Below are 26,579 nucleotides of genomic sequence, written 5' to 3'. Positions count from 1 at the left end.
CACCCATTGAGCAACAACTCCCCATTTCCCACTTCCCACAGCCCCTGGTAAACTCTAATCTATTTTCTGACTCTATGAATTTGCTTATTCTTGATATTTTATATAAGCGAAATCATACAGTATTTGTCTTTTTTGTGTCTGACTTATTGCATTTAGCATAATGTCAGAAAATACTTTTTGATTGTGAAATTAAAAAATAAGCTTCCATTTTACCCAATTGTGTCTTTTTAGTAAAAGTTTTTTCTGATAATAAAATAAAAATGTTTGATGTAGGAAAGTTTGGCAATAAGTGCATGAAAAAGAGAACAAAAGCCACTTATCATCCCACTATTCAGAGATAACTACCACTGATATGGCATGTTTATTTTATAAGGACATTTTTAAAGTCTAAAAAACCATTTGTTGTCAAGTCCTATTTTCTCCTCAGTGAGGTATAATCAAAACTGTCATGAGGGCCTGTAAAAGTTTCCCAGCTGCTAAAACAAATACCATACAATGGATTGACTCAAACAATGGAATTTATTGGCTCACGGTTTTGAGGCTAGAAATCCAAAATCAAGGTTTCAGCAAGGCAATGCTTTGTCCCCGAAGACTGTGGTGTCGGTTGTGGCTGGCTTTCAGGGATTCTTGATCTGTAGGTCCTTGGCTTTTCCGTCACATGGCAGAGCACATGACGGCATCTTCTCCTTTCTCTTCTGGGTTCCATTGACTTCCAGCTGCTTCTCCTTCACGTGGTTTTCTCTCTGTATGAATGAATTTCATTGTATATAAAGGACTCCAGTGGTGCAGATTAAAGCTCAACCTGATTCAGCAGAGCACAGCTAAACTGAAGTGACATCATCAAGAGATCCTGTTTACCAATGGGTTCACACCCACAGGACCTGGGGTTGGGATAGAACATGCCTTTTGTGGGGCATGTGATTCAATCCCAGTGGGGTCATATGTATAGGGATGAGTGATCCAGTCATCGGCAGGTCACCTGCCAGGCACTGGCAGGCTATAGGCAGTGCAGGTGGGATACTAAGACAGCTGAGGTAAGTGTGGGGGCAGGTCATGGTTCAGGCAAAGAGTGGCCCTTCTCTCTTGCTGTGGCAACTCCAGATTCAGTGACAAATAGCAATCTGATCTCTCATTTCTTACATTTTAGCTTTAGACGGAGCAACTGACAAAACAGATTTTGCCCCCCATAGTAGGTTTTAGTTGTCCTAAAACCTGCAGATGTAAAAGTTTCTTTGTGTATGGTAATTCTGGCTTGCTCCTTTGTAGCCTTTCCTGATGGCACATTGGGATGAGAGAGAGTGGTTTCCTAAACCTATCACGCAAAATAGGCAAAAGTCCGTGGGAACTAAAGAAGTCATAGCGAAGAAACATTCCTTACTTGGATGTTTTATTCTTGGCAGTGACGGCACAAAGGGGCAGTTTGGGGACTTGCTTTACCCCCTGCCCCCTTCCAATCTCCATAAGCACTTCCAAGCATCCCCAGATAAATAATGATAATAATAATAAGCACAAAGAATAAAATCTTATGTAGTGAGGTTAAAAATATCTTTAGAGAGCTTTGCTATTTTTAATAAATAGAAACAATCTAAGTAAAACCAGAATGTTTACCAGATAGTCTCTTAGTGACACCCCACCCCTTGTGATCCCAGTCCCACCATCCTTTCCACCAGATAACTGCCCCAAGCCTGTCCTGCATAGAGTTCATAGCACCGTCACCACCCACCCACCATCCCCCCTACACATCTCAAGAAGCATGTCATGGGGACACGCTTCTGTCACCAAGAAGATGAAGTGGGGTGGGAGTTTCATAATGCTGGTTGGAAGTGGAAAGTGAATCAGTTTTGACTCCTTCAAAAAATAGTGGAGGGTGGGTAGCAGAAGTTGGAAGGATATTCAGTTATTATAGCTTTTCCATTTACTATTTAAGAACTGATATTTGTTGGATTCAATATTAAATAATTTGCACTCAGTTCAAATCCTGACTGGGCTGTTTGATTCATTTCTGCGTCTGCTCAGCAGCTTTTAAGCACCTATTGAGTGCCAGGTAGTGAGTAGAGTGGGTTTTGAAGAGTGAAGTGAGCATTGGTAATAGACATTTGGGAGAATGGACGAGATGGCAGTCTAAGAACCATTTAGAGGGTGAAATACTAATGATGACTTGAAGAACCTCTCAATTCAGGGGCCGAGAGTGTAGACTAGGAACTACCTGCTTACTTACCGTTATTGATTCATTGCATAATCGATGTTGCTTGAAATTGGGCATGAGGGAAGAGACAAGTGCCTGTGGAAGTCATTTCTAGTCTCTCTGTTTGCAGATAGTCGTCCCCCCAATCTGTTGCTCTGTGGGTATTCACCATTCAGGTCAGCTCCTGGCCTTATTTTCTGTTCAGTGGCATAGAACACAGTGAGTGGAATCCTTGTCAAACAATAAATCATTATGAGTCATCTCTTTTTGCAGAGCCCACACTAGGCTCGGTGAAGATACAAAAGAAGAGAACATACATACTCTTTAGGGACTTAGAATTCATTGGGAGAAATAGTAAAGATCCTGGAAATCCTGGACACACAGTTAGGGAGAGGCGATAGACTGGGCTCTAACTCTAACTTCTCCACCAATATATGGGAAATTCTTTTTCACAGAGGCAAGATTGCTGTGTGAGGCAGGCTCTGGGTATATAAGATGGTTGAATTTTGTCCCCCAGAAAGATATGTTGAAGGCCGAACCCCAAGTACCTTTGGAAATAAGAGTTTTTGTGGATGTAATCAAGTTAAGATGAGGTCATCCTGAATCCAACATGACCGATGTCCTCACAAGAAGAGAACAAACACAGAGCAGAGAGTAGAGCACCGTGTGGAGAAGGAGACACACCAAAGGATGGTGGCCATGGGAAGGAGGAGGCAAGACTGAAGTTTTATCTGCCACATGTCAAGGAAGGCCGAGGACTGCCGGCAACCACCAGAAGCTAGCCAAGGCCAGGAAGAATCCTCTCCTAGATCCTTCAGGGAGATCATGGCCCTGCGGGCACCTTGATTTCAGACTCCGGCCTCCAGAACTGGAGAGAATAAAATTCTGTTGTTCAAGCCACCCAGTTTGTAGTATTTATTATGGCAGCCCTGGGAAACTGGCAGTGAATAGATACATTTCCTATCCCAGGGCTCTTTCCAGTGGTGTCCTGGGATCCTCAGGAGAATCCCTACTGGGGCATAGGTACCTGCAGAGGATTGTGGACCTGATACCGGAAGATGGGGGTGTAATTGCAGAATTCTGGACTTTGTCCAAACCCCCTGTAATAAATGAGAACCCTTGTGATTATAAGAAAAAAAGTATCCAAGCACTCACTGAGAATGTGTGTGTGTGTGTGTGTGTGTGTGTGCGTGCGCGCATGTGTGTGAGATGTTCTTTCCTTGGCCGATAACATCTGCTCCCAAACACCATTAACACATTTTTACACAGGGCTCTCATTTTCTTTCCTTTCACTCTCCTTTTGTGGTCTCCCATTACCACTGCCACACAGTACTCAGCCCAGAAAGTGCTCATGAGGCAGCTTTATAAATACTTCTGGGCGGGGGTGATAATTCCCGTGACTGGTTTAGCTCATGCCCATGCATCTTCTTCCATTAGGCAAGCATTCATTGGCTAAGAAGTCAGTCTTGCTGACTCTTAAAAAAACAAAACAAACAAAAAACACCATTATTTAGCTCTCGTAATCTGTATTGTTCTCACTCACTTTTCCAAACTGTCCCCTCTTCTGTTCTCTCTACTCTAACTATACAAGAGTACTGGGAAAGGAATCAGGAGTTCAGGAATCCTTGCTTTAGCTTGGCAGCAGCTGCCCATGGAACCTTGGGAAGATAACTTCATTTTTTTTCTCATCCTTTATCTCATCACCTGGAAAAATGTAGGAGTTGAATGCAGTAGACACTTCCAATTGATGGTATGGGTGTGTGGTTCCATAAGGGATGCACTTTGGGCTGTTTTGTTAATCCAGCTGCTAATGAAAATGAGATTGAAATGAGAGGCAAAATATATTAAATGTTACTTAGATGAGTGGTTTCCGAAGTTTGGAGACCAGACCAGCGGCACTTGAGAACTTTTTAGAAATGTGGGTTCTTGGGCCTCCCCAGACCTATTGATTTAGAAACTCTGGGAGTGAAGCTCAGTAGTCTATTTTCACAAGCCCTCCATGTGATCCTGATGCATGTTCAAGTTTGAGAACCACTGGTTTAAGCCTTCTGCTTGTTGCTTAATATGTCAACCCAGATGTCTTTCCTAATCTGGCCTCATGGGGTCAGAGCTTATGTTCATGTCTACAAAATTCGGCATCTTCAATCTTATTTTAAGCAAAATTGTGAAATTTGTCTTGGGGATCCTGTCAACTTTTTTTTTTTCTGGCTCTTTTTCCTGTTTTGCTTTTATCTACCAGATTGTTCCTTACCTCTTAACCGGCTAAAATTTGACGGACTTCTTTGGGATGGAGTAGAGGTCTTCAAAAAATAAGATCTGAAAATACAATATCTCTATGTATAAAATATTGGGTGTCCACAGACCAATTGGAGAGATATTTGGGGATGGCATTGACTGTGACCTGGTAAGCAGAGGACCATCCCTTCCCTTTGTAAGACTCACCTCAGTCAGAGGGAAAGGAGCCCCTTCTCTTCCTGTCTGGTTCTCGAAAAGAGGCTGATATGGTTTCAGAAGGATGTGAAAAGGCCTTTAGCGTAGGCACTGGGGCTGGATGCTTTTACCTTCTTCTCCAAGTCTTGTTGTGCTCTTTCCCCCAGTTGTGCCTCCTTCATTTTGCCATCCTCATGATGCTTTACAGCCTGTAGCTTTTCAAACAAAACAATGCAAAGCCCTGATGAGTATTCAGAGTTCAAGTGGACTTCCCCAGAGAGCCTGCTGTCTCTCCAGAGGGAGTTAGATGGAAATAAGTCCTGTTTAGCTGGTGTCTGCTTGTCCCCACTTGTTTTAAACAGATGACCATAATTCATACTTCTACTTTCTGCCATGGCACCATAGAACAGGTCGTTCCACCAACCTGTCTGTCCAAGAACCACAGTTGTGGAACAATAAGTGATAGAGTTCAAACAAATGGCACAGCCTTGTCTTTTACCCAGACTGTCCCTTTCCTCTATGCACACACATGTTCCCAGGCAGATATATTTACACACCCAGAAAGGTCACTCCATCTTCGAGCCCTGCACACTTGTGATAGACAGAATCAGCAAAAACTCTCAATTATTTGTCGTTATTGAAAAACCCCTACGTTTGGGGTTTTCTTTCAATGTTTTCAACTGCCTGAGTGAGCGAATTCTCCCCTTCATATTATCAGACTCAGCAGGTTTAGTAAAATTGCTCGTAAATAGGATGCTGTCTGGTGAGTGGACTCACAGAAATTTCGAGAAGTAAAAAGCAGGTAGATCAGAATATCTCAAAGTTGGAATGAAAGTCCTTTGAAACGTGGACTGGTGAGGTTAAAATTGATATATTGGCATAAAATTAATTATGCCCCGAGTGCCAGGGTGCTCGAAGGAAATGCGAAAGGTAGACTGCTCAGAAAGGTTTTGCCCACACAAGCAAAGTTAAAGGGAGAGCTGGAGACATTTCTCTGGGCTTTCAGTCATTCTCCACCACCAAGCCGTCCCTGTTTGTTGAGTGACAGGCCATTGGGGGCAGAGGCTAATTAATGAAAATGTCTATTTTCACTTATCAGGTCCATCAGAGAGTCACTCTACCAGCAACAGGCTAAATTTGTTACTAGGGAAAGTAAAAAAGGCTAATGATAGTGTTAATCTTGGGACAACTACAAAAATATTGTTGATATCACCTCTGAGCTGCAATTTTGACTACAGAAGTCAGACATTCCCAAATTACTGTTCCCACAGCAACTATAATTCAGTCGACTCTGCAAGGTTTGTAATAGATGAGGACAATAGCTCCATATTATCGTTGCTGGGAGAAGTACAGTTATTTTATTTTTATACAAGCTGTGGAAAGTTGTACAACATAGTCTTCTCTTTGGAAATGTGGTCATTAGAGACGGACAAAAGTCCTGATCCACTGAAAATACATGTTTTGATACATGGATAAACATTCATGCAGCTCAGAGCTTATGAGATCGCTGTGGCCTCCAAGGCAGTGACATTGGAAAACCTTTTCCTTCCTAAGGAATATCCAAATTTTGAGATTTTGTGTAATAGGGTCCCAGCAATCAAGCTACCAGGACAAATAGAAGAGAAGATGGTATACTCCAAAATGGCTTTGAGAAAAATATATGCTCATTTAAGCTTTCATGAGTCTTAATCTGTTATGATGATTGAATTTGTGATTTCCATTGTAAATGTTCTACAAATCTTGGTTTGATTTCAAGCACTCTCTTTTCAGTGAAAAAGAAAATCGTTGGAAGAGAACTTATGAGGAAAGTTAGAAATAAGATTCATATGCTCATTTCAGAAAATATTTTGGAAAAATTTTCAGATATCCAAAAGTGATAATGAAGTAGAACAACAAAAAATAGTCATTTCTCAATTTGTTAACACATTTACCTTTCCAGCCCAGAAAATTATCTGATACTGACACTGGATTTGAAATTAACCTGCTCATATCATTGCTACTCTAGGTATTTTTTTTTTTGAAAATATATTAAAGCTAGTTCTTATCTATCAAAAGTAAGTGGCATCCAAGATGGCAGAAAGAAACTGCCCCCAAACAGATGTGAAGCTAACAAGGAGATTAAAGATGAAATCAGTAAGCTCACAAGAATGTAAATTTTTGTGAGCCATCCTGTAGAAATGGATATAGTTTTTTTTTAAGATCACTAAGTAAAACAGATTCACAGAGTTTTTCTCTCCCCCCCCAAAAAAAAGAAAAAAAAAAAATCACTAACAGTATTCAAACAAAAAAAGCCATAACCTAAAGCAGTGTTTCCTTAACTGATGGCTGAGCAGCTTTTGTTTCCTAACTCTGCCCTCCTTCTGCGCCCCCTTGAAGACGTATCTCAGAGGAAATGAAATCAAGAAAGGAAAGTATGAAACAAGAAAAGGAAATCATGAAGCTGCCTCCCTTGGTAGATGGTAAGTCTTCAGTTCTAGGTTCTGAATTGCGAAAATGATCTAAAGGCTGAGGGGCATCATCTCGTCAGAACGGTGTGTGTCCAAGGAGGTGGAGTGATTCCTGCTGTAGGACGTTGAACAAATTCCCAGAAGAACAGCACCCAAGTACTCAAGAACTTATGTTCATTACCTCAGTTGAACTGTCCCTTTCCCTGTCCCCGTTTCCATCAGAGCCTAGATGAGGAGATAGAGCACAAAGTATTTAGCCCTCAAACTAGTGCTTGAAAGAGAAAATAAACTGGTCTCCATTATGGAGGCAGGAATTCACGGAATCACCCATATATTATCAGGGCAATTAGAATATCTGGACAGAGCTGCTCAAGCAGAGCAAGATGTAAAGAATTAGCATGACAACTACAAAAATGTGTCAGAAAGGAACATGGCACGAAAAGGCCTGCACAGACTCAACCCCCAAAGAAAATAAAGCTTAAAGAACAAAAACATCCCTCACAATGGCTTAATGAGAATAAAACATATTTTTAAAATAGTTTAAAGACAGAGTGATGTAACAATAGGAATGAGATGAAAAGGGAAATTCAGAGTCTAACAAAACAAATCAAGAACAAAAACATTCTTGATATGAAATGATATATAAATTAGAAATGTTAAAGTGTAGAAGCGATGCTGTTGAAAATCATTTACTAACAATGGAGAAATGTATCCATATAGTCACTGTGAACACAGACAAAAGGCAAGGCAATTAAAGACAATCAGAGAATCTAATGGATAAGAAAACATGCAAGTATTATACAATATGAGGATAAGCATTGGAGTCCCTGAATAAAGACTCTAACAAATGGAACAGAAGACATATTGAAAGATATAAGAAAATTTCCCAGAAATTATAACAGGATCAAAATATGTTCCAGGAAGTATAATATGGAATGCTCAAAACCCAGAAGTATCTAAGGTATCACACCTAAAGGATAAAGAAATAATTCTTCAGATATCAAACCAGAAAAAGGTTCATTTCCTACAAAGGGTGAAATATCAAACTGACTTCACACTTTTTCATTGAAGACATTAGTGCTGTGCTAACTGAAATGGAGAAAGAAAGTGACACAAGGATATTATAAAATCCAGCCAAGATGTTGTTAAAATTTAGAGATGACAGGGAGTCGTGCTTAAACCTGAAAGAACTAACGCAACTATGAGACCTTCTTGAAGAATGTACTTGATAATGAGAGTCTAGCCAATGAAAAAAATTTCAAAATACTTTGGAAATGGAGAAGCCACAGTAAAAAGACTGAAATGGCTGAAACGGTTTAAGTATGGAACTAATAGTAAACAACTATGGAGGTTAATGTTGCAACTTGAATAGGAATGCTATCAATTGGGCAAAGTAAAAATAATAACTAAAAAGTTTGGAAGATAGGGCCCCAGAGATGGAAGGAAGTAGAAGAGTTCTTGAGTCCTCGTCTTTCCCAGCAAGGAGTCAATCAATATTGTCTAGAATTATAATGTGACATTTAAAATGCAAGCATAAGTATTCCAACCTCTTAATATTTTATAATCTTTTTTTTTTAACCTGAGAATGATCATTTAGGACATGGTTATTGTAGTGCAGAAAATTTATTTGAAGCTTAACAGTTCTTTCTCATTCCTCTGCACTGTCTAATCATACTTAAAACTTATACTTTTTATTTAAAAAAAAATAGAGCTAGGGCATGATCCTATTTTGCAAAATTCTCTCTGCATAAATATCTGTAAAGGTGGCCTCAGTGATGTTCATCGAACACTAATAATATTGGTTTCTAGATTACAAGGCATTTTTAAACCTTAATCTTTATAACTTTCTGCCTTTAAAAAATGATTTAAAATCAGTATGCTTTATTTTATAAAAGCAACTGCGAATTTTCTTTAGAACTAGAAAAATAAATACATCAAATTGGTTAATTCCGGATGCTAATGTTTGAAATTCTTTTCTTCTTGGTACTTTTATGTAACTTTTTTTAAAATTAAAGAATGAATTGGTTGGTTAATCAAGAGTGGGTCCTAGGAGAGGATAAGGAACCACATCAGGTGTTTGAGAGCATTCTCACCTGCACAGGTGGGGGGTGGGGGAGTACAGGTGGGGCCCTTCCACGAGGACTCCCTGCCTGACAGCGCTGAAATCTCTTCCGGATCCGTCCTCACGAGTAATAGTAGAAGCTGCTAACTCTAGGTGAGCGTATCTTCACGGGATGGCTTAAGGGACAGTCCTCTTGCCTCTCAGAATGCATAGAACATATTTGGAAACTATGAAAGAGGACAGGAGAGGTAGCCTTTGAAAGCAATTGCACTCTGGGGCTCAAACATTTAAATTGCCCTCTTTCTCTTTGTTCTCAGGCAGAAATGGTGCACAGCGCTTTCCAGGCCCAGCGGGCTTTCCTTCTGATGGCTTCTCGGTACCAACAACCTCAAGAGGTAAGAGCCAAAGTCGCCTAGGGGCCTGGGCCATAAAGATAAGAAACAAAGAAGCAACAGAACTGTTTACTGGGAGAGACCTAGAGCACTTGTAGGCTCCGTTTCCAGGCTGCATTATGATCTGGAACATTGCATCTGTCACCACAATCTTAATAGATAAATTTAAAAAATGTATGTCAGTTGCCAAAAAGGAAAGAAAGAAAAAAAACAAGCAAGCAATATGTGTCTTCTTACTACTAATATATCATTATGGCCAAATTCATACTGTTTAAATTCATACTGCCAGTTTAAAGGTCAACTTATTTATATGACCTGTAACCTATTCATTTACTAGTCTCATGGTTTTTTATAGTCAACAAAGTGTTTCTATTTGTTTTGAGTTTACCTTTTGTGTTGCTTTGTTATCAGAACTGCTCCTTGGTGTTATCAGCTGGACTTTGCACCATCAATTCCATGTTTGAATTTAATGAGCTCTTGTTCTGGGTTGAGCAGTGTGTCCCCCAAATCCATTTCCACCTGGAACCTCAGCATTTGGCCTTATTTGGAAGTAGGGTCTTTGCCAGTGTCATTAGTAGAAATGGGTCACACTGGATGAGGATGGGCCCTAAACCCAGTGGCAAGTGCTTTTATAAGAGGAGGGAAGTTTGGACACAGAGACAGAAGCAGAGGGAGGACGGGCAGGTGAAGACAGGTGGGGACTGGAGTGATACTGCCCCAGGTCAGGGAACTCCTGGGTGACTAGCAGCTGCAAGGTGCAAGGAAGGTTCTCCCCAGAGCCCTTGGAGGGAGCGGGGCCCTGCTGACCCCTTGGTTTCAGAGTTCTGGCCTCCAGAACTGGGAGAGTGTGAGTTTCTGTTGTGTAAGCTCCCAGTTTGTGGTACTTGGTCAGGGTAGTCTTAGGAAACCAACACAGCTTCTATTTCAGAAGTAGCATAGATCAGCTGCAGCAGTGTTTCTCAAATGTGATGTGTGTATGGATCATCTAAGGAGCTTAAAGACATTTTCTGATCCAGTAGGCCCAGGGCAGGTACCGAGAGTCTGCTTTTCTGACAAGCTCCTATGTGATGCTTGTGCTGCTGATTGTTATTCTCAAAACACCAGAATTGGAGAGAGTCTTCACGAATCTGTATATACTAAGGTGTGTTCCTGCTCTCCTTTCTCTACCATGAATACACATTCACTTTTTATCTGGTTTTAGAGATGTTAAGAGGACTTGATGTAATAATATTACCAATACAGTAATTTTAACAACTTCTAACCTGATGTAACAACCCTGTAAAGGCCAGGTAAATTTTAATATATTAATATATAAAGAAATAAAAATAATGGTTGTTAAGCACAAAATGGTAGTTGACAGGGATCCTTATTTTCCAGGCCACATATAAACTTCCCAGTCTCTAAACCCAGGCCCCACCAGCACCCTCCCAAACCATTGACCTACCATGCAAATAACTCTGTTCCCTCTACAAAGGGTTCTTTACTGATTTAAGTAATGAATGAAATTATTCACTAAACTGTAGATCAACTACTAGGATACCTTGTTAAATAAGGAAAAAAAAAAAGAAATTGTTCTTTTGGTGAAATATAGCATATCTGAAGTTTGGTAACAATTACATTCCCAAAAAAGAAACTGAATATTCAGTATAACACATGTAGTTTACATTTCAGGAATGCAGTAGGGTAAGAAGGGGAACTACATACTAATCCACATTTTATCCATGATCATGGCTCATTTTCAGATGCCATGGTCCCAGTGCATTCATTCATTTGTTTGCTCATCATTTCATCCAATATTTAGTGAGAACCTTTTATGTGCAAGACATGGAAGGCAAATGCAGAGCCTCATATCTGTGCTTAAAGAAGGGGTTGAGTGGCTTAGAGTAGCTCACTTTGAGTTCTCAAACAAACAGACCCCTGAACTTGTAAAAGTTGAGCTAAGAATCCTAGGAAATGAGAACTCTTTCTCGTGGGCTGAAGGTTCGCTCCATTAGAGGCCAGACCTAAGGCTGTAGTCCCTCTTTGGATCAGTGATTCCTAGTCTTGCCTGCACAGTGGAATTGCCTGGAGAACTTTTAAAAAATACCAGTGCCTGATTCGTACTCCCATGGGTTCTGATTTAACTGGTCTGAGGAGTGGCCTGGGCTTTGATAGTTTTATAGGCTTCATGTGTGATTCTAATTACAGCCAGCGTTGTAAACCCCCACACTAGATGGATGTAATCACTTCCCTCTGGGTGACCTGAGCAGTTAGCTCCCAGCCTAGGCCATACGTGTGGTAGGGAGGGAAATGTTCCGTGTTCCACTCTGGATGTTTTCCTCAATCACTGCTTTTTTACCTTTGCAAAAAAGACAAGTTGAAACCAGGCAACTGCAATGTCATGCACTCTAGATACAGCCATAACCTGCATTTTTTTGTGATTGAAGTGGGAGAAGAGGTCTTTCCAGTGGGGTGTTGAGTCCAAGGTGGAGGAAAGAATCCAGACTTTTCTGGCTGTTTCTACACTCAGCCTCTTCTTTAAGCACAGACAAGAGGCTCTGCATTTGCCTTCCAAGTCTTGCACATAAAAGGTTCTCACTAAATATTGGATGAAGTGATGAGTGAACAGTTGAATGAATGCATTGGGACCATGACATCCCAGAATGAGCCACAGTCATGGATAATGTGTGGATTAGTATGTAGTTCCCCTTCTTACACTACTGCTTTCCTGGTGAAAGGGAGAGAAAGTGGCTCTGTTCCAGGGGGCACATGGGACCCCAGAGGAAAGGCAGAAGCTGAAGATATTCCCTTTAGCACTGTCAGGCTCAGAGAGACAAAATGCAAAGCAGTTTTTTTTTGATGCTCAATTCCTTTTCTCTTCTCTCCAGGTCCTTCCCTTTTTTCTTTTCCTGGAAGGCCATATACTCTTAAATGCAGTGTCCTAGTGCTTCCACTTGGTAGAAAAGCAGATTTGAGAGCCCTCCAACACAGCGATGAAAATAGATCATGACCAGGCCTTGATTTTCCCTATGTGCATTCTAGAAGATATAAAGACTATCATAAAGCAGATTGTATTTCCTCATAGGAACAATGTTATAATTTCCATGTCTTCTTTCAGTTTAGCCCCTGTAACTTTAGCACTCATTGATACATGATAGTGGGTCTCAGACTTTAGTGTACATGAGAATCACCTGGAAGTTTGTTAAAACACAGATTACTGGGCCTCCCTTCCAGAGTTTCTAGGTCTTGGTTGGGACCCAAGAGTTTGCATTTCTAGCAAGTTCCCTGGTTATGCTGCTGCTGCTGGTTCAGGTACTACGCTTTGAGAACCTGTGATTGATAGCTTGCTCCCACAGTTACATCTCTGGTTCGAATTTATTTCAGGTGCCTCAGACAGTCCTTTTCAACTGCCTCCAGACCCCTGCTTCTCAAACTTGAATCTGCATTTGAATCACCTGGGGATCTTGTTAAACTGCAGGGGAGGGGACAAGATTCTGTACTTCTAACAAGCTCCCAGGGCCGCTGCTGGTGGTGTTTTGTGTCTACACTTCAAGCAGCAAGGCTTTAGGCATCACCACCTGAAATTCCCACAAGTACAACAGGCTTAATCACCCAATATCAAATTCTTATTCTTTTCTCCTATCATTTCTGTGTCAAAGTAGGCTGTGTTATTCTGCAGCAACAAACATCAAAAATCTTGACGGCTTATAACAGCAAAGGTTTATTGCTTATTCATCCTACATGCCTGTTACAAATGGCTTACTTTCTAGTGGATGGGTTCTTAATTACTCACATAATTATTCACTTAGAGTTTTGATGAGGGCTCTGAAAGGGAAGGGTAGGGAATGAATCCTCAGTGGTAATCTCAGGCGTTGGGAAGGGAAGATATATTAGGCTAGGAGGGCCTTCTAGAAGGGTGCCTTTGATCCCTCTAATGAAGGGGACCCCTTACGCAGCCGAAGCGTACAGCAAGCCTAAACCAGTGTTAGCAGTCAGTTGTGGTCTGCATATTGTATAAGCTAGATGATGAAGACGGGGTGAGCACCCTGGCTGGCTGGAAGCTAGCAACCTCCTAGCATCTGTCAGAAAATGTCAAAAGAAGAGCACTGATAAAATACTCAAACTCAGAAAAAGCCAAAGTCACAATTAGTCAGTCAACAAACACTTATCAAGTGCTTGCTGTGGGGCAAGGCACCATACAAAACCCCTGTGGTGGGCCAGGGACTGGGGCAGGCATCCATAGAATATCATTTGTGGAAGAGACCTTAGAAATAATCTCTTGCAGCACTCTCAGTTTAAAGAGGAGCCAAGAGAGGTTCAGAGAGAGGGTAAATGGTTTATTTATTAGTTCCATAGCTAGTGAACTGCCCTCCAGATGACTCTGATCCCCAGACCTTTCAGCCAGCATGTTTCACCACTGGAGCTATCTCCAGTGCTCTGCTCTAAGCCAGCATGCCAACTGTCTGAGAGATTAGATTTAGTAGGGGGTGACCATGAAAAGGTAACAATATTTTATATTTATTAAGCATAGGTCAACTGTCAGTCAATGAGTTAGACTGTTAAGAGCTACTGAAATTCAGGGAAGTAGTGATTTCACAGATGAAGGTGATCAGGAAAGGCACCACAGAGGAAATAAAATAATCCAAGAGTAATAATATAGCTTCTTTTGATGCCCTATTAATATTAATAAAATAATAGATTTATTTAGCACAAACGAAAAAAATTTCTGGGTTAAATATGTTCAGAGACAACTCCACACAGTGTTCGGTAAAGAAACAGTTGAACATCATTAAACCCACATTTTCCCACATTCATTTGACCATAGGGGCTTTTTGTAGAGGGACATCTTTTCATGTCTTACAAAAGCCTGGTATACCAGTTTGGAAAATGCTAACTTGACACATTTAAAGTTGCTCTAAGTTTTATATTCATTGCTTTGGGTGAATTCCAACATTGAGAAGGGATTCTGTGGTTGGGAGAATTCTGAGGTGGCCCCCAAGATTCCCACCCTCTGATGGTCATGCCCTGTATAATCCCCTCCATTGACTGTGGGTGGGAATGGGGAATTTGATGGGACAGATAGTCCATTGATTAGGTTACATTCTGTGAGCAAGGTGATGGGATGGGCGCCCTCGTGATTATGTCACTTTAGGTAAGACTTGGTAGAAGTAAGCTTTCATTTAGTGAAGGGCCGTCTAAGTAGTCTCTGGAATCATAGAGCTGCCCCCTGTGGACAGCCAGCAATGCAGCCGAGCTCTCAGTCCCACAGTCTCAAGGAACTGAAGTCTGCAAATCACCACATGAACTTGGAAGAGGACCCCAAGTTCCAGATGAGGGTCAGCCTAGCTGACACCTTGACTACAGCTTTGGGAAACCCTGAGCAGAGGACCCCACTACACCCCTCCTGGACTTCTGACCTATAGAAACTGCAAGATAATAAATAGGATAGTGTTTTAAGCCACTAGATTTCTGGTAATTTGTTAATGCGGCATAGAAAATATATACAAATTCCCTTTGTTCCCTCTCCTTGCCAGACTCTATAATGATTAATTAGCATTTTTATAGACCCTAGGCCAGAGACCAAAATGTGAAGCCCCCTGCTGTTTGCTTTCTCCTCCCTGCCTCTCAATGCTTCTTTTCCCCACCCTTATCTGTCCTCGGAAGAACAGGGTAAGAGGTTCATCCACAGCCCTGATTGACAGTGACGGCATCCAATTTCAAGGTCCTTTCCCATTTTGGCCCTGAGAAACAGCTGCCTCTATTCTCTAGTATTGAGGCTTTCCAATTTTTCAACCATGGCCTGTAGAAAAAAATTCATTTTCCTTCACTCTCCAATTTCACAAAACAAGTTATCCTTATCGTGTGCACTACATTCTGATATATTTCTTCTAGTTCATTCTGTTGCTTTGTCCCTTTTTTTTTGTTTTGTTTTAATGCTGGTCATGACCAAATGAATCAATTTCATGAAATACTAACAGGTCATGCCTTGCAGTTCAAAAGCACCCCTCTCGTTGATATATTACAACACTCGTGGCATAGAACAGGATATAAAGAACATCTCATGCTTTTCTTCTCTCTGTGTTGTTGTTTCTATAAATAATCTTTGGACAAAAGAATGGCCCAGTCTTTACGGTATCATCTTCTAGAAATTATAGTGACAATTTGTTGAGCCCATCTTTTTCCAGCTGATGGAAGGATTGTCTCATGGAAAATGGCTAAGGTGCCCCCACCCTGTAAGTGTACACTTTTTCACCCCCCACCCCCAGCACACTCAGCTATTTACTTGCTTTTACGATAGGTAGGCATAGGGAAAATGTATTATCTCTGATTTACAAACATGAAAAATGAAATGTGTATTAATGACTTGGTGGGGTGGGGGTGGGGGAGCTTCTAGACCTGGGCCTATTCCTTTACTCACCATCCAAAGTCCTTTTTACATACAGTACACACAATAAGAGCCATACTGCACAGTCATTTATAGGAGTTTTGTGTCAAAATAAAACTGCAGAAAGCATGTGTTTGAACAGGGAGAGATGAAATAATCCCATCCAACAAGTGTTTTTGGCATTGAGACATTTCACTTCACCTGGGAGAGATGTGAAACATGATCTTTGTGGTAGATTGACTTAGGTACCCCTATGAAAGACGTGTTCTTAATCCGCATTCCTATGGATGTGAACTTACTTGTAAATAGGACCTTTCGAAGAAGCCATTGGCCAGTCGAATCAAAGTGGGTCTTAATCCATATCACTGGAGGCCTTACAAAGAGAAGAAACCAGAAGTTGGGAGTCAGAGTAAACCAGAAGGAGGACCAGAAACCGGAAGTCATCAGAAACCAGAAGAGCAGACTTAGGAGAGAAACTATCACATGACAGGAGGTAGAGATACAAGCGAAGGAAACCCAAGGATTGTGGCAAGCCAGCATCAGAATGCTACAGACTGTAGGAGAAAACATAGCCTTGCCTACACCTTGACTTGGGACCTCTGGCCTCTAAAACCTTGGGGCAGTACATTCTTGTTGTTTAAACAACCCATTCTGTGGCATTGGTCACAGCAGACTGGCAAACTAAATCAATTTTAAGTGACTTAGTGGTGATCAACCATGGGTGATCCCAAGACTCTGGTCTGAGTTGAAAGTGTAACCTCTAGTAGGTCAAGGCCTCTGAATCCTGGCTCGGGCGCCACCCCAAAGGCAGGCCTCCACCAGGGACGTCCCCAGCAGGTCTCCCACCCAGGATCACCACAGCTAGCCCTGGTTAATTTGCAGGAGCAGGTGGGAATCACCAGGCCAAGTGGAGACCCACAGCTGTTGTGCTGTAAGAATAGCAGGCTGTCTTCTTTGCACTCATGCACTTTTTCCGTATTTTCCCCGCATTTCTTGTGCCGCTAGAACCTGACAATGAAATGATCTCCGGTGTGTCTGTGTGTATTTGCATGGAATTAACGTACACATGTCAGGATACAGAGAAAAAGTTAACCCTAAATTTTCCAACTTCAGGGATGAGTTTTGGTCATTGATTGCTCTGTGGCTTTTATTCTACCCAAAGGACTAAGAAGACTGAGTTTTGTGTCCTTCCAGAAGTGAGAGTTTCTTCAAATCTCCGTCTCCTTTTCTGTCTCATTTGGACTTGCACTTCAAAAGGAAATAGTGCCTTCCTGTGCATAGAGCAAGAATCTAAGCTGATTTTCTTTCCTTTCATTGTTTAAGAATTTAGAGGGGGAATGAGGGTTAGAGACTACTCTTGGCCATCCTTACACATCTGATTGTGCACATCCTAACACGGTGCTCAGCTCAGAAAACTCACTTGGTAAGAATGTTAATAATGCATGCAGCTAGTAATCAAATTTGTTCATAGTGTATTTTAAATTAAGAAAGTCTATGGGGATGGGGGAGTAATCTTAAGATTTCAGATAATTATTTAGATGCGTTGATGGATCAAACTACTAGTGGCATAAATATGTTTGGGATTTTTATAAAATATACTTCAGTTAATTTGTCAGGATGGTTGAGAGTGGAAACTTTGGACTTGGGCAGACGTGGATTTGAATTCCAGATCTTCTATTTATTACACTTGCTAACCCAGATGCAAGAAAAGCAAATTCATGTGTGTTTCCTAGACTCGAAAATCTTAGGTGTTTTTCTTGCTGACTACTGGAGAAGTAACAATTTTCCACTGAACCACTTGCGCCAAACCAACTTGTCCAGCCTCCCACTTGGGGAAAGGCAGTTAGACTCTCTAAGCCTTTGTTTCTTTATCTTTAAAATAGGGATTATCATCCCTACCCTGTAGAGTTCTTGTGAGGATTAAATGAGAAAATCCCTGTAATGGCCAGGTAACTGAGAAGTAGGGTAGCACCCTAGTAGAAGGGCTTGAGTATTACCCAGCTGTGGTGGCTTGGAACTATGTACCCCAGAAAATAATAGTCTTAAACTTAATCCATTCCTGTGGGTGTGCACCCATTGTAAATAGGACCTGTTGATGAGGTGCTTCATTTAAGACCCTCAGTCAGGATGGGTCTTAATTCTATGACTTGAGTCCTTTATAAACAGAATGAAATTCAGACATATAGAGAGAAAGCTAGAGTGAGCAGCCGGACGCTGGAAGAAAACAGAACCCAGATGAAAAAGGAGAAGCATCATGTGGCCATTTCCATAGGACAGAAAAGCCAAAGACTGAGGATCACCAGCAGCCAGTCCCAGAATGCCAAAGTCTTCTGGGAGAAAGCATCACTTTGATGACGCCTTGATTTAGGATTTCTCCTAGCCTCAAAACCGTCAGCCAATAAATTCTCATTGTTTAAGCCAACCCATTCTGTGGTATTTGTTTTGTCAGCCAGGAAACTAAAACACCAGGGTAGTACAACTGCATTAGCAAACAGGCCCCAAATCTCAAAGACTTAACGTAATAGAAGTTTTTGTGTGTGTGTGCTTATATAAGGTTGTCTTGGGTTTTTTGGTTGACAAGCTTCTACATGGCCACTCAGGGACCTGGGCTGCTTCTCTCTGTGGCCCACCTCCGTTAGGTCCTCAGCCACTGAACTGAGAAAGAGAATGCAGGATCACTCCTGGGAATTTTTATGGGCCAGGCCTGGAAGTGGCATGTGTCACCTCTACCCTCGTTCGGTTTCAGGGCCACTTCTAGCTGCTAGGGAGGCTGGGAAATTTATTCAACCCCTATCCATGCAAGGAAGAATTCACAAATTTAGTGATGGTGTGTAGACAATCTGCCAGACTGGGTAACTTAGTTTGGTGAAAATAGGTCTACTTCCCTGGAAATATATTCTTTCCAGATACTTGATGTGGATTTTTCAGGTTAACCTCCCAGTAGCCAGCCAGAGAAAGACAAGACAAAGACAAGACTTGCAAATCTAATAACTGAATTTGTTTTTATTGTATTTAGATGTATAAATATATAAATATGCACACATACATGGAAGTTGCTTTTAATTAGAATGAGTACATCCTTTTTACCATAATTATAAAACATCAAATTGTCCAGTATTTTAAAATGCCAAACATAGGAGTCATGTGACTTTGATCTCAGTGTGCGCCTTGGATAAATTAGTTGGTGCTGGTGATAGGTCTGGAAATTGTAAAGGAAAAGCAAACGAATGAACAAAGCCAAACCCCCGAGTGTTTCTTAAGTCCGTGCCCAGAAAATGTCACAGCATTGCTCAATCATGGTTGCTGAATCTTCTTGAAAAATTTGGCCATGAGTAGTGCTGCTAAGTCCTGTTGTCGGGGCATATGACAGGTAGCATAATGCAATAAAGTAATTCTGGCCCTAACGTAAAATGAAATGCCTACTTTAAAATATTGCTTAGAGTTTTCTTTTTCCTTCATACAAAAGAGCAAGAAAATGTTCTGTTGAGTAACTGCTGTTAATTATCTGTGCTGAGCAAATACTTCAATGGATTTTTAAATAATTTCTGCATTTATCTTGAAAATGGAACAAATAGAGAAATAAAAAGTCAGAAGTTTTTGTCCTTTGCATCATACTCACATGTCATTTAAGTAGTGGTATTTCCCTGTGGTCTGGGTTGACAGACTCAGGTGTAGCACTTTGGAATCTAACCACTGGTTCTCTGAATGACCGTTTTCCAAATTAACTCTGTATTCTCACTTCATAAATGTGCATATGTTTCAGCTCTTGCTAATATTGCTAAATGGATTGCTTTTAATTTCTGAAGAAGATTGTAGGTTTAAGCTCAATTAAAATTGCTCAAATAAAATCAGTGTAGATCAGGTGGGAACTGATTGCTTGCTGATGATACCTACAGTATTGCTTGTTTATAATCAGGTTGTATATGGTGAAGTGAGGCAAAAAGAAGCCTTTGCATTTGATATGAGCCTTTCCATGGCAAGAAAATTATCTTGGTAATTACACCCTGGCTAGCATGTGAAGACTGCTCTCCGTGCTGTACGTAGCTGCCGGATAACACAGGAAAGGAAGAGGCAGGCAGCAGTTTGGGTGATATCATCAGGGTCTGCTCGTGTTGACAGCCCGAAGCTACCCAGTTTGTGCTAAATCGCAACAGGAAAGCTAATCATGAGTTTATCAGGATGCAGAGAGGAGGATAAACAAAAAGGAGAGTAATTCTGTCATTCTTCTGCCCAGACTGTTTGCTTTAGCAGTATAAAGCCATGGATGAGCTTGTGGGCTGTGACTGGGTTGGTAGGTTTATAGGTATTTAGAAGCTGACGACTATGGAGGCAGAAGGGATTTGCTAAGATCCTGTCCTGTTGAGTTATCACTGGTAGTGACCTCTCCCCACCCCCACCTCCCAATCTGATAAGGCACATTAGCTCATTTCTCTTTGTGTAAGACTTAAATTAGCTAATGAATGGCTGCCAAAAGGAAGTGAGGTGGTAATCACACACTGGAGATTATCTGAGGGGTAAAAGGCTAATAAAGAAGGATAATATCCTTTGTTTTATCTACTGTTTCATACTAAGTTTGTTAGAATTCCAGACTACCATGATGGCAAAGGCCCCGTAAAGGATGGAACTATATATTTGGCTCGGGAGTTTTTATATTCTCTGTTTACTCAAATGTCGGGATCATTTTGTATTTTTAGTAAAATGATTATCGAGTCTATTGTGCACCACTACAAAAATAAATATTTGCTTGTTAGCCACCATAAATCTGACATAAAAAGTTGGAAGGGTTACAAGTTTTTCTTGTATGGCCTGAATCAAAAATTAATTTACAAAGGTCATTGTGCCATTAAACAAATCTTTTTAAGAGCCAGACATATTTTGGCCTTTGAATCAGATTTGCTACTTGCTAATTGTTTCGGCAGTCTTAACTTGGATCCCCTTTGCAGTACATAGCTTCTGTCATCCGTACAAAGCTGTATATGTGAAAGTAACAGGCTGGGAGAAGGTAATTCCAGCTGGCATTCCAGTCTGGATCAGCTGTAATAAATTGCTAAGCAGAGGGCATGGTCTGTTACTTTTTATGGTCATGTTCTATATTTGTATGTGCTGGGGGATAGGTCACATGACAGAACCATCATTTGATATTAGTGTTTGTGTGTACCAACTATCGGTGGCTAGATTTCAGCTTCACTGTGCAGGACTTTCAATTTGTATATTTAGCTCTTAATTGAAAATGCAAACACTTCCCTAAGTACTAAAATTATAAATGATCTAAAATAAATTTCATATAATTACCCTTAGGAGAAGACAAACTGCGGAATACCCTAATTGAAATGCACTGTGCTTTCCGGAGATTTTAAAACATAAAATTTAAACATGAACAAGTCAACTTTGCCAGAACAGTGAAGTACAGAATTTGCCGTTTTACATCTTCTAGCCCCTCTCTTAACTTGAATGAGAGAGCATCTAACTAGGTGGCAATTTATTTTAAAAGAGATACATTTCTCAGGCTAACTGAGATGAGAGAGGGAAGGAGGGAAGGAAAGATATGTGGAGTGGGACACACACAAACACACACACACACACACACACACACACGTTTTTTATTTTCCTTCTATTCTCCACATTGCTTTTCCCAGTGCAGCGTAATATTTAGGTTTCTAGTGGCAAACATCTAAAGCATGTACTGCTTCTCTGATGGTGATTTCTTTTCATAAACTAAACAAACAAACAAAAAAATCTTGTCAGGTTTTGGTGGGTTAGCTGGTGTGAGAACTAGAGTTTCCTTATCTGGAAACTTTATTAGATAAATGTGCCTCTAGGTGGTTGCTTCAAATCTTTGTTAGGCTGCACCTTGCATACTCCAGCCCTCTTTAATTTTCTCAAACCCATTAGGTTATTTCTAATGGGGCCCTTTGTAATTTTTTTAACCAAACGTTTATTGAAAGCCTACCGTATGGGAGGCCTAAATGTTCAGCCCTTCTACATCTGTTGTTACCTCATTTGTATGAGAACATACTTTGGAAAAATAAAATCTGGGAGATATCATTTGTCATGATTCATATATTCCTGTGCTTCCATATGACTACCTCCATACTTTCAATTTCACCATCTCCCACCACAACCCCACTGTTTGAACTTTCCTACCCAGTTCTCCTCTGTTAAAGAACTGTTCAAGATTTAGTTCCTGACTGTCTTCTCCCAAGAAGCTGTCCGTGATGATTTTGCCTTCTGATGACCTTTTTATCACTTTGAACTTCCTTAGCATCTATGTAGTAGTTGCCGTCAAACCACAAGTAACTTGTTCATGTGTCATTTTTTTTTTTTTTTGGACTCTATGCTGTTCCATTGATTTATTTTTATTATTATTTTTTTATCTTCATTTTATTGAGATATATTCACATACCACGCAGTCATACAAAACAAATCGTACATTCAATTGTTCACAGTACCATTACATAGTTGTACATTCATCACCTAAATCAATCCCTGACACCTTCATTACCACAAACAAAAAAATAACAAGAATAATAATTAAAGTGAAAAAGAGCAATTGAAGTAAAAAAGACCACTGGGTAACTTTGTCTGTTTGTTTGTTTGTTTCCTTCCCCTATTTTTCTACTCATCCATCCATAAACTAGACAAAGTGGAGTGTGGTCCTTATGGCTTTCCCAATCCCATTGTCACCCCTCATAAGCTGCATTTTTTATACAATTGTCTTCGAGATTCATGGGTTCTGGGTTGTAGTTTGATAGTTTCAGGTATCCACCACCAGCTACCTCAATTTTCTTTAGAACCTAAAAAGGGTTGTCTAAATTGTGCGTAAGAGTGCCCACCAGAGTGACCTCTCAGCTCCTTTTGGAATCTCTCTGCCACTGAAGCTTATTTCATTTCCTTTCACATCCCCCTTTTGGTCAAGAAGATGTTCTCCATCCCACGATGCCAGGTCTACATTCTTCCCCGGGAGTCATATTCCACATTGCCAGGGAGATTCACTCCCCTGGGTGTCTGATCCCACGTAGGGGGGAGGGCAGTGATTTCACCTTTCAAGTTGGCTTAGCTAGAGAGAGAGGGCCCCAACTGAGCAACAAAGAGGCATTCGGGAGGAGGCTCTTAGGCACAATTATAGGGAGGCCTAGCCTCTCCTTCACAGCAACCATCTTCCTAAGGGTAAAACCTATGGTAGAGGGCTCAACCCATCAAACCACCAGTCCCCTATGTCTGTGGTCATGTTAGCAACCATGGAAGTGGGCTAGGCCAATACCCCTGCATTCTCCATAGGCTCCTCAAGGGGGCACTACATATTTTTTTCCTTGTTTTCCTTTTTATTTCAACTTTTTTTCCTTTTTTAAATCAACTGTATGAAAAAAAAATTAAACAAAAAAAAACAAAAAAAAAAGAACAAAACATACAATAAAAGAACATTTCACAGAGACCATAACAAGGGAGTAAGAAAAAGACAACTAACCTGAGATAACTGCTTTACTTCCAACCTGTTCCTACTTTACCCCAAGAAAGTTACCTAATATAGCAACATTTCTGTGAACTTGTTCCTACTATATCCATCAGAAATTAACAGACCACAGTCATTCCTGGGCATCCCCAGAATGTTAAATAGCTTATCTGTTCTTCTTGGATAATTGCTCCCCCTTCCTTAATTGCTCTCTATTGCTAGTTCCCCTACATTCTACATTATAAACCATTTGTTTTACATTTTTCAAAGTTCACATTAGTGGTAGCATATAATATTTCTCTTTTTGTGCCTGGCTTATTTCGCTCAGCATTATGTCTTCTAGGTTCATCCATGTTGTCATATGTTTCACGAAATCGTTCCTTCTTACTGCCGCGTAGTATTCCATCTTGTGTATATACCACATTTTATTTATCCACTCATCTGTTGAAGGACATTTGGGTTGTTTCCATCTCTTGGCAATTGTGAATAATGCTGCTATGAACATTGGCGTGCAGGTATCTGTTCGTGTCACTGCTTTCCGATCTTCCGGGTATATACCGAGAAGTGCAATCGCTGGATCGAATGGTAACTCTGTATCTACTTTTCTAAGGAACTGCCAGACTGACTTCCAGAGTGGCTGAACCATTATACAGTCCCACCAACAATGAATAAGAGTTCCAATTTCTCCACATCCTCTCCAGCATTTGTAGTTTCCTGTTTGTTTAATGGCAGCCACTCTAATCGGTGTGAGATGGTATCTCATTGTGGTCTTAATTTGCATCTCTCTAATAGCTAGTGAAGTTGAACATTTTTTCATGTGTTTCTTGGCCATTTGTATTTCCTCTTCAGAGAACTGTCTTTTCATATCTTTTGCCCATTTTGTAATTGGGCTGTCTGTACTATTGTCATTGAGTTGTAGGATTTCTTTGTATATGCAAGATATCAGTCTTCTGTCAGATACATGGTTTCCAAAAATTTTTTCCCATTGATTTGGCTGCCTCTTTACCTTTTTGAGAAATTCTTTTGAGGTACAGAAACTTCTAAGCTTGAGGAGTTTCCATTTATCTGTTTTTTCTTTTGTTGCTTGTGCTTTGGGTGTAAAGTCTAGGAAGTGGCCGCCTAATACAAGGTCTTGAAGATGTTTTCCTACATTATCTTCTAGGAGTTTTATGGTACTTTCTTTTATTTTGAGATCTTCCATCCATTTTGAGTTAATTTTTGTGTAGGGTGTGAAGTAGGGGTCCTGTTTCATTCTTTTGGATATGGATATCCAACTCTCCCACCCCATTTGTTGAGAAGACCATTATGACTCAGTTCAGTGACTTTGGAGGCCTTATCAAAGATCAGTCGGCCATAGATCTGAGGGTCTATCTCTGAATTCTCAATTCAATTCCATTGAACTATATGTCTATCTTTGTGCCAGTACCATGCTGTTTTGACAACTGTGGCTTTATAATAAGCTTCAAAGTCAGGGAGTGTAAGTCCTCCCACTTCGTTTTTCTTTTTTAGAGTGTCTTTAGCAATTCGAGGCATCTTCCCTTTCCAAATAAATTTGATAACTAGCTTTTCCAAGTTTGGTTGTTGGAATTTTGATTGAGATTGCATTGAATCTGTAGATGAGTTTGGGTAGAATTGACCTCTTAATGACATTTAGCCTTCCTATCCATGAACATGGAATATTTTTCCATCTTTTAAGGTCCCCTTCTATTTCTTTTAGTAGAGTTATGTAGTTTTCTTTGTATAGGTCTTTTACATCTTTGGTTAAGTTTATTCCTAGGTACTTGATTTTTTTAGTTGCTATTGAAAATGGTATCTTTTTCTTGAGTGTCTCTTCAGTTTGTTCATTTCTAGCATATAGAAACATTACTGACTTATGTGCATTAATCTTGTATCCCACTACTTTGCTAAATTTGTTTATTAGCTCTAGTAGCTGTATCGTCGATTTCTCAGGGTTTTCCAGATATAAGATCATATCATCTGCAAACAATGACAGTTTTACTTCTTCTTTTCCAATTTGGATGCCTTTTATTTCTTTGTCTTGCCGGATTGCCCTGGCTAGCACTTCCAGCACAATGTTGAGTAACAGTGGTGACAGCGGGCATCCTTGTCTTGTTCCTGATCTTAGAGGGAAGGCTTTCAGTCTCTCACCATTGAGTACTGTGCTGGCTGTGGGTTTTTCATATATGCTCTTCATCGTATTGAGGAAGTTTCCTTCAATTCCTACCTTTTGAAGTGTTTTTATCAAAAATGGATGTTGGATTTTGTCAAATGCTTTTTCAGCATCTGTTGAGATCATTTGATTTTTCCCTTTGGAATTTTTAATGTGTTGTAATACATTGATTTTTTTATGTTGAACTATCCTTGCATGCCTGAAATGAACCCCACTTGGTCATGGTGTATGATTTTTTTAATGTATCTTTGGATTCGATTTGCAAGTATTTTGTTGAGGATTTTTGCATCTATATTCATTAGGGACATTGGCCAGTAGTTTTCCTTTTCTGTAGCATCTTTGCCTGGTTTTGGTATTAGATTGATGTTAGCTTCATATAATGAGTTAGGTAGTGTTCCATTTTCTTCAATGTTTTGAAAGAGTTTGAGTAAGATTGGTGTCAGTTCTTTCTGGAAAGTTTGGTAGAATTCCCCTGTGAAGCCATCTGGCCCTGGGCATTTATTTGTGGGAAGATTTTTGATGACTGATTGGATCTCTTTGCTTGTGATGGGTTGGTTGAGGTCCTCTATTTCTTCTCTGGTCAGTCTAGGTTGTTCATATGTTTCCAGGAAATTGTCCATTTCCTCTACATTATCCAGTTTGTTGCCATACAGTTGTTCATAATATCCTCTTATAATTTTTTTAATTTCTTCAGGATCTGCAGTTATGTCACCTTTTTCATTCATTATTTTGTTTATATGGGTCTTCTCTCTTTTTGATTTTGTCAGTCTAGCTAGGGGCTTGTCAATCTTGTTGATCTTCTCAAAGAACCAACTTTTGGTGATATTTATCCTCTCTATTGTTTTTTTGTTCTCTATGTCATTTATTTCTGCTTTAATCCTTGTTATTTCTTTTCTTCTACTTGGTTTAGGATTAGTTTGCTGTTCGTTTTCTAGCTTCTTCAGTTGGTCCATTAGTTCTTTGATTTTGGCTCTTTCTTCCTTTTTAATATATGCATTTAGTGCTATAAATTTCCCCCTCAGCACTGCTTTTGCTGCATCCCATAGGTTTTGGTATGTTGTGTTCTCATTTTCATTCGT

At 40.3% G+C, this 26,579-nt stretch overlaps 1 protein-coding gene across 1 annotated transcript in view; it reads left to right on the top strand.

Moving 5' to 3' along the window:
• Nucleotides 1-26,579, top strand: part of CAP2 (cyclase associated actin cytoskeleton regulatory protein 2) — a 167,652-nt gene that overhangs the window by 49,510 nt on the left and 91,563 nt on the right. Inside the window, exon 4 of the mRNA XM_037842921.1 lies at nt 9,442-9,519. Coding sequence (XP_037698849.1) covers nt 9,442-9,519 — 78 coding nt within the window. The remainder of the gene's footprint in view (nt 1-9,441; nt 9,520-26,579) is intronic.

Source organism: Choloepus didactylus, chromosome 7, assembly GCF_015220235.1.
Source record: "Choloepus didactylus isolate mChoDid1 chromosome 7, mChoDid1.pri, whole genome shotgun sequence".
Lineage (NCBI taxonomy): Eukaryota > Metazoa > Chordata > Mammalia > Pilosa > Megalonychidae > Choloepus > Choloepus didactylus.
Note: the sequence above shows the minus strand (reverse complement) of the source record. Positions and strands in the feature narration are given on the sequence as shown.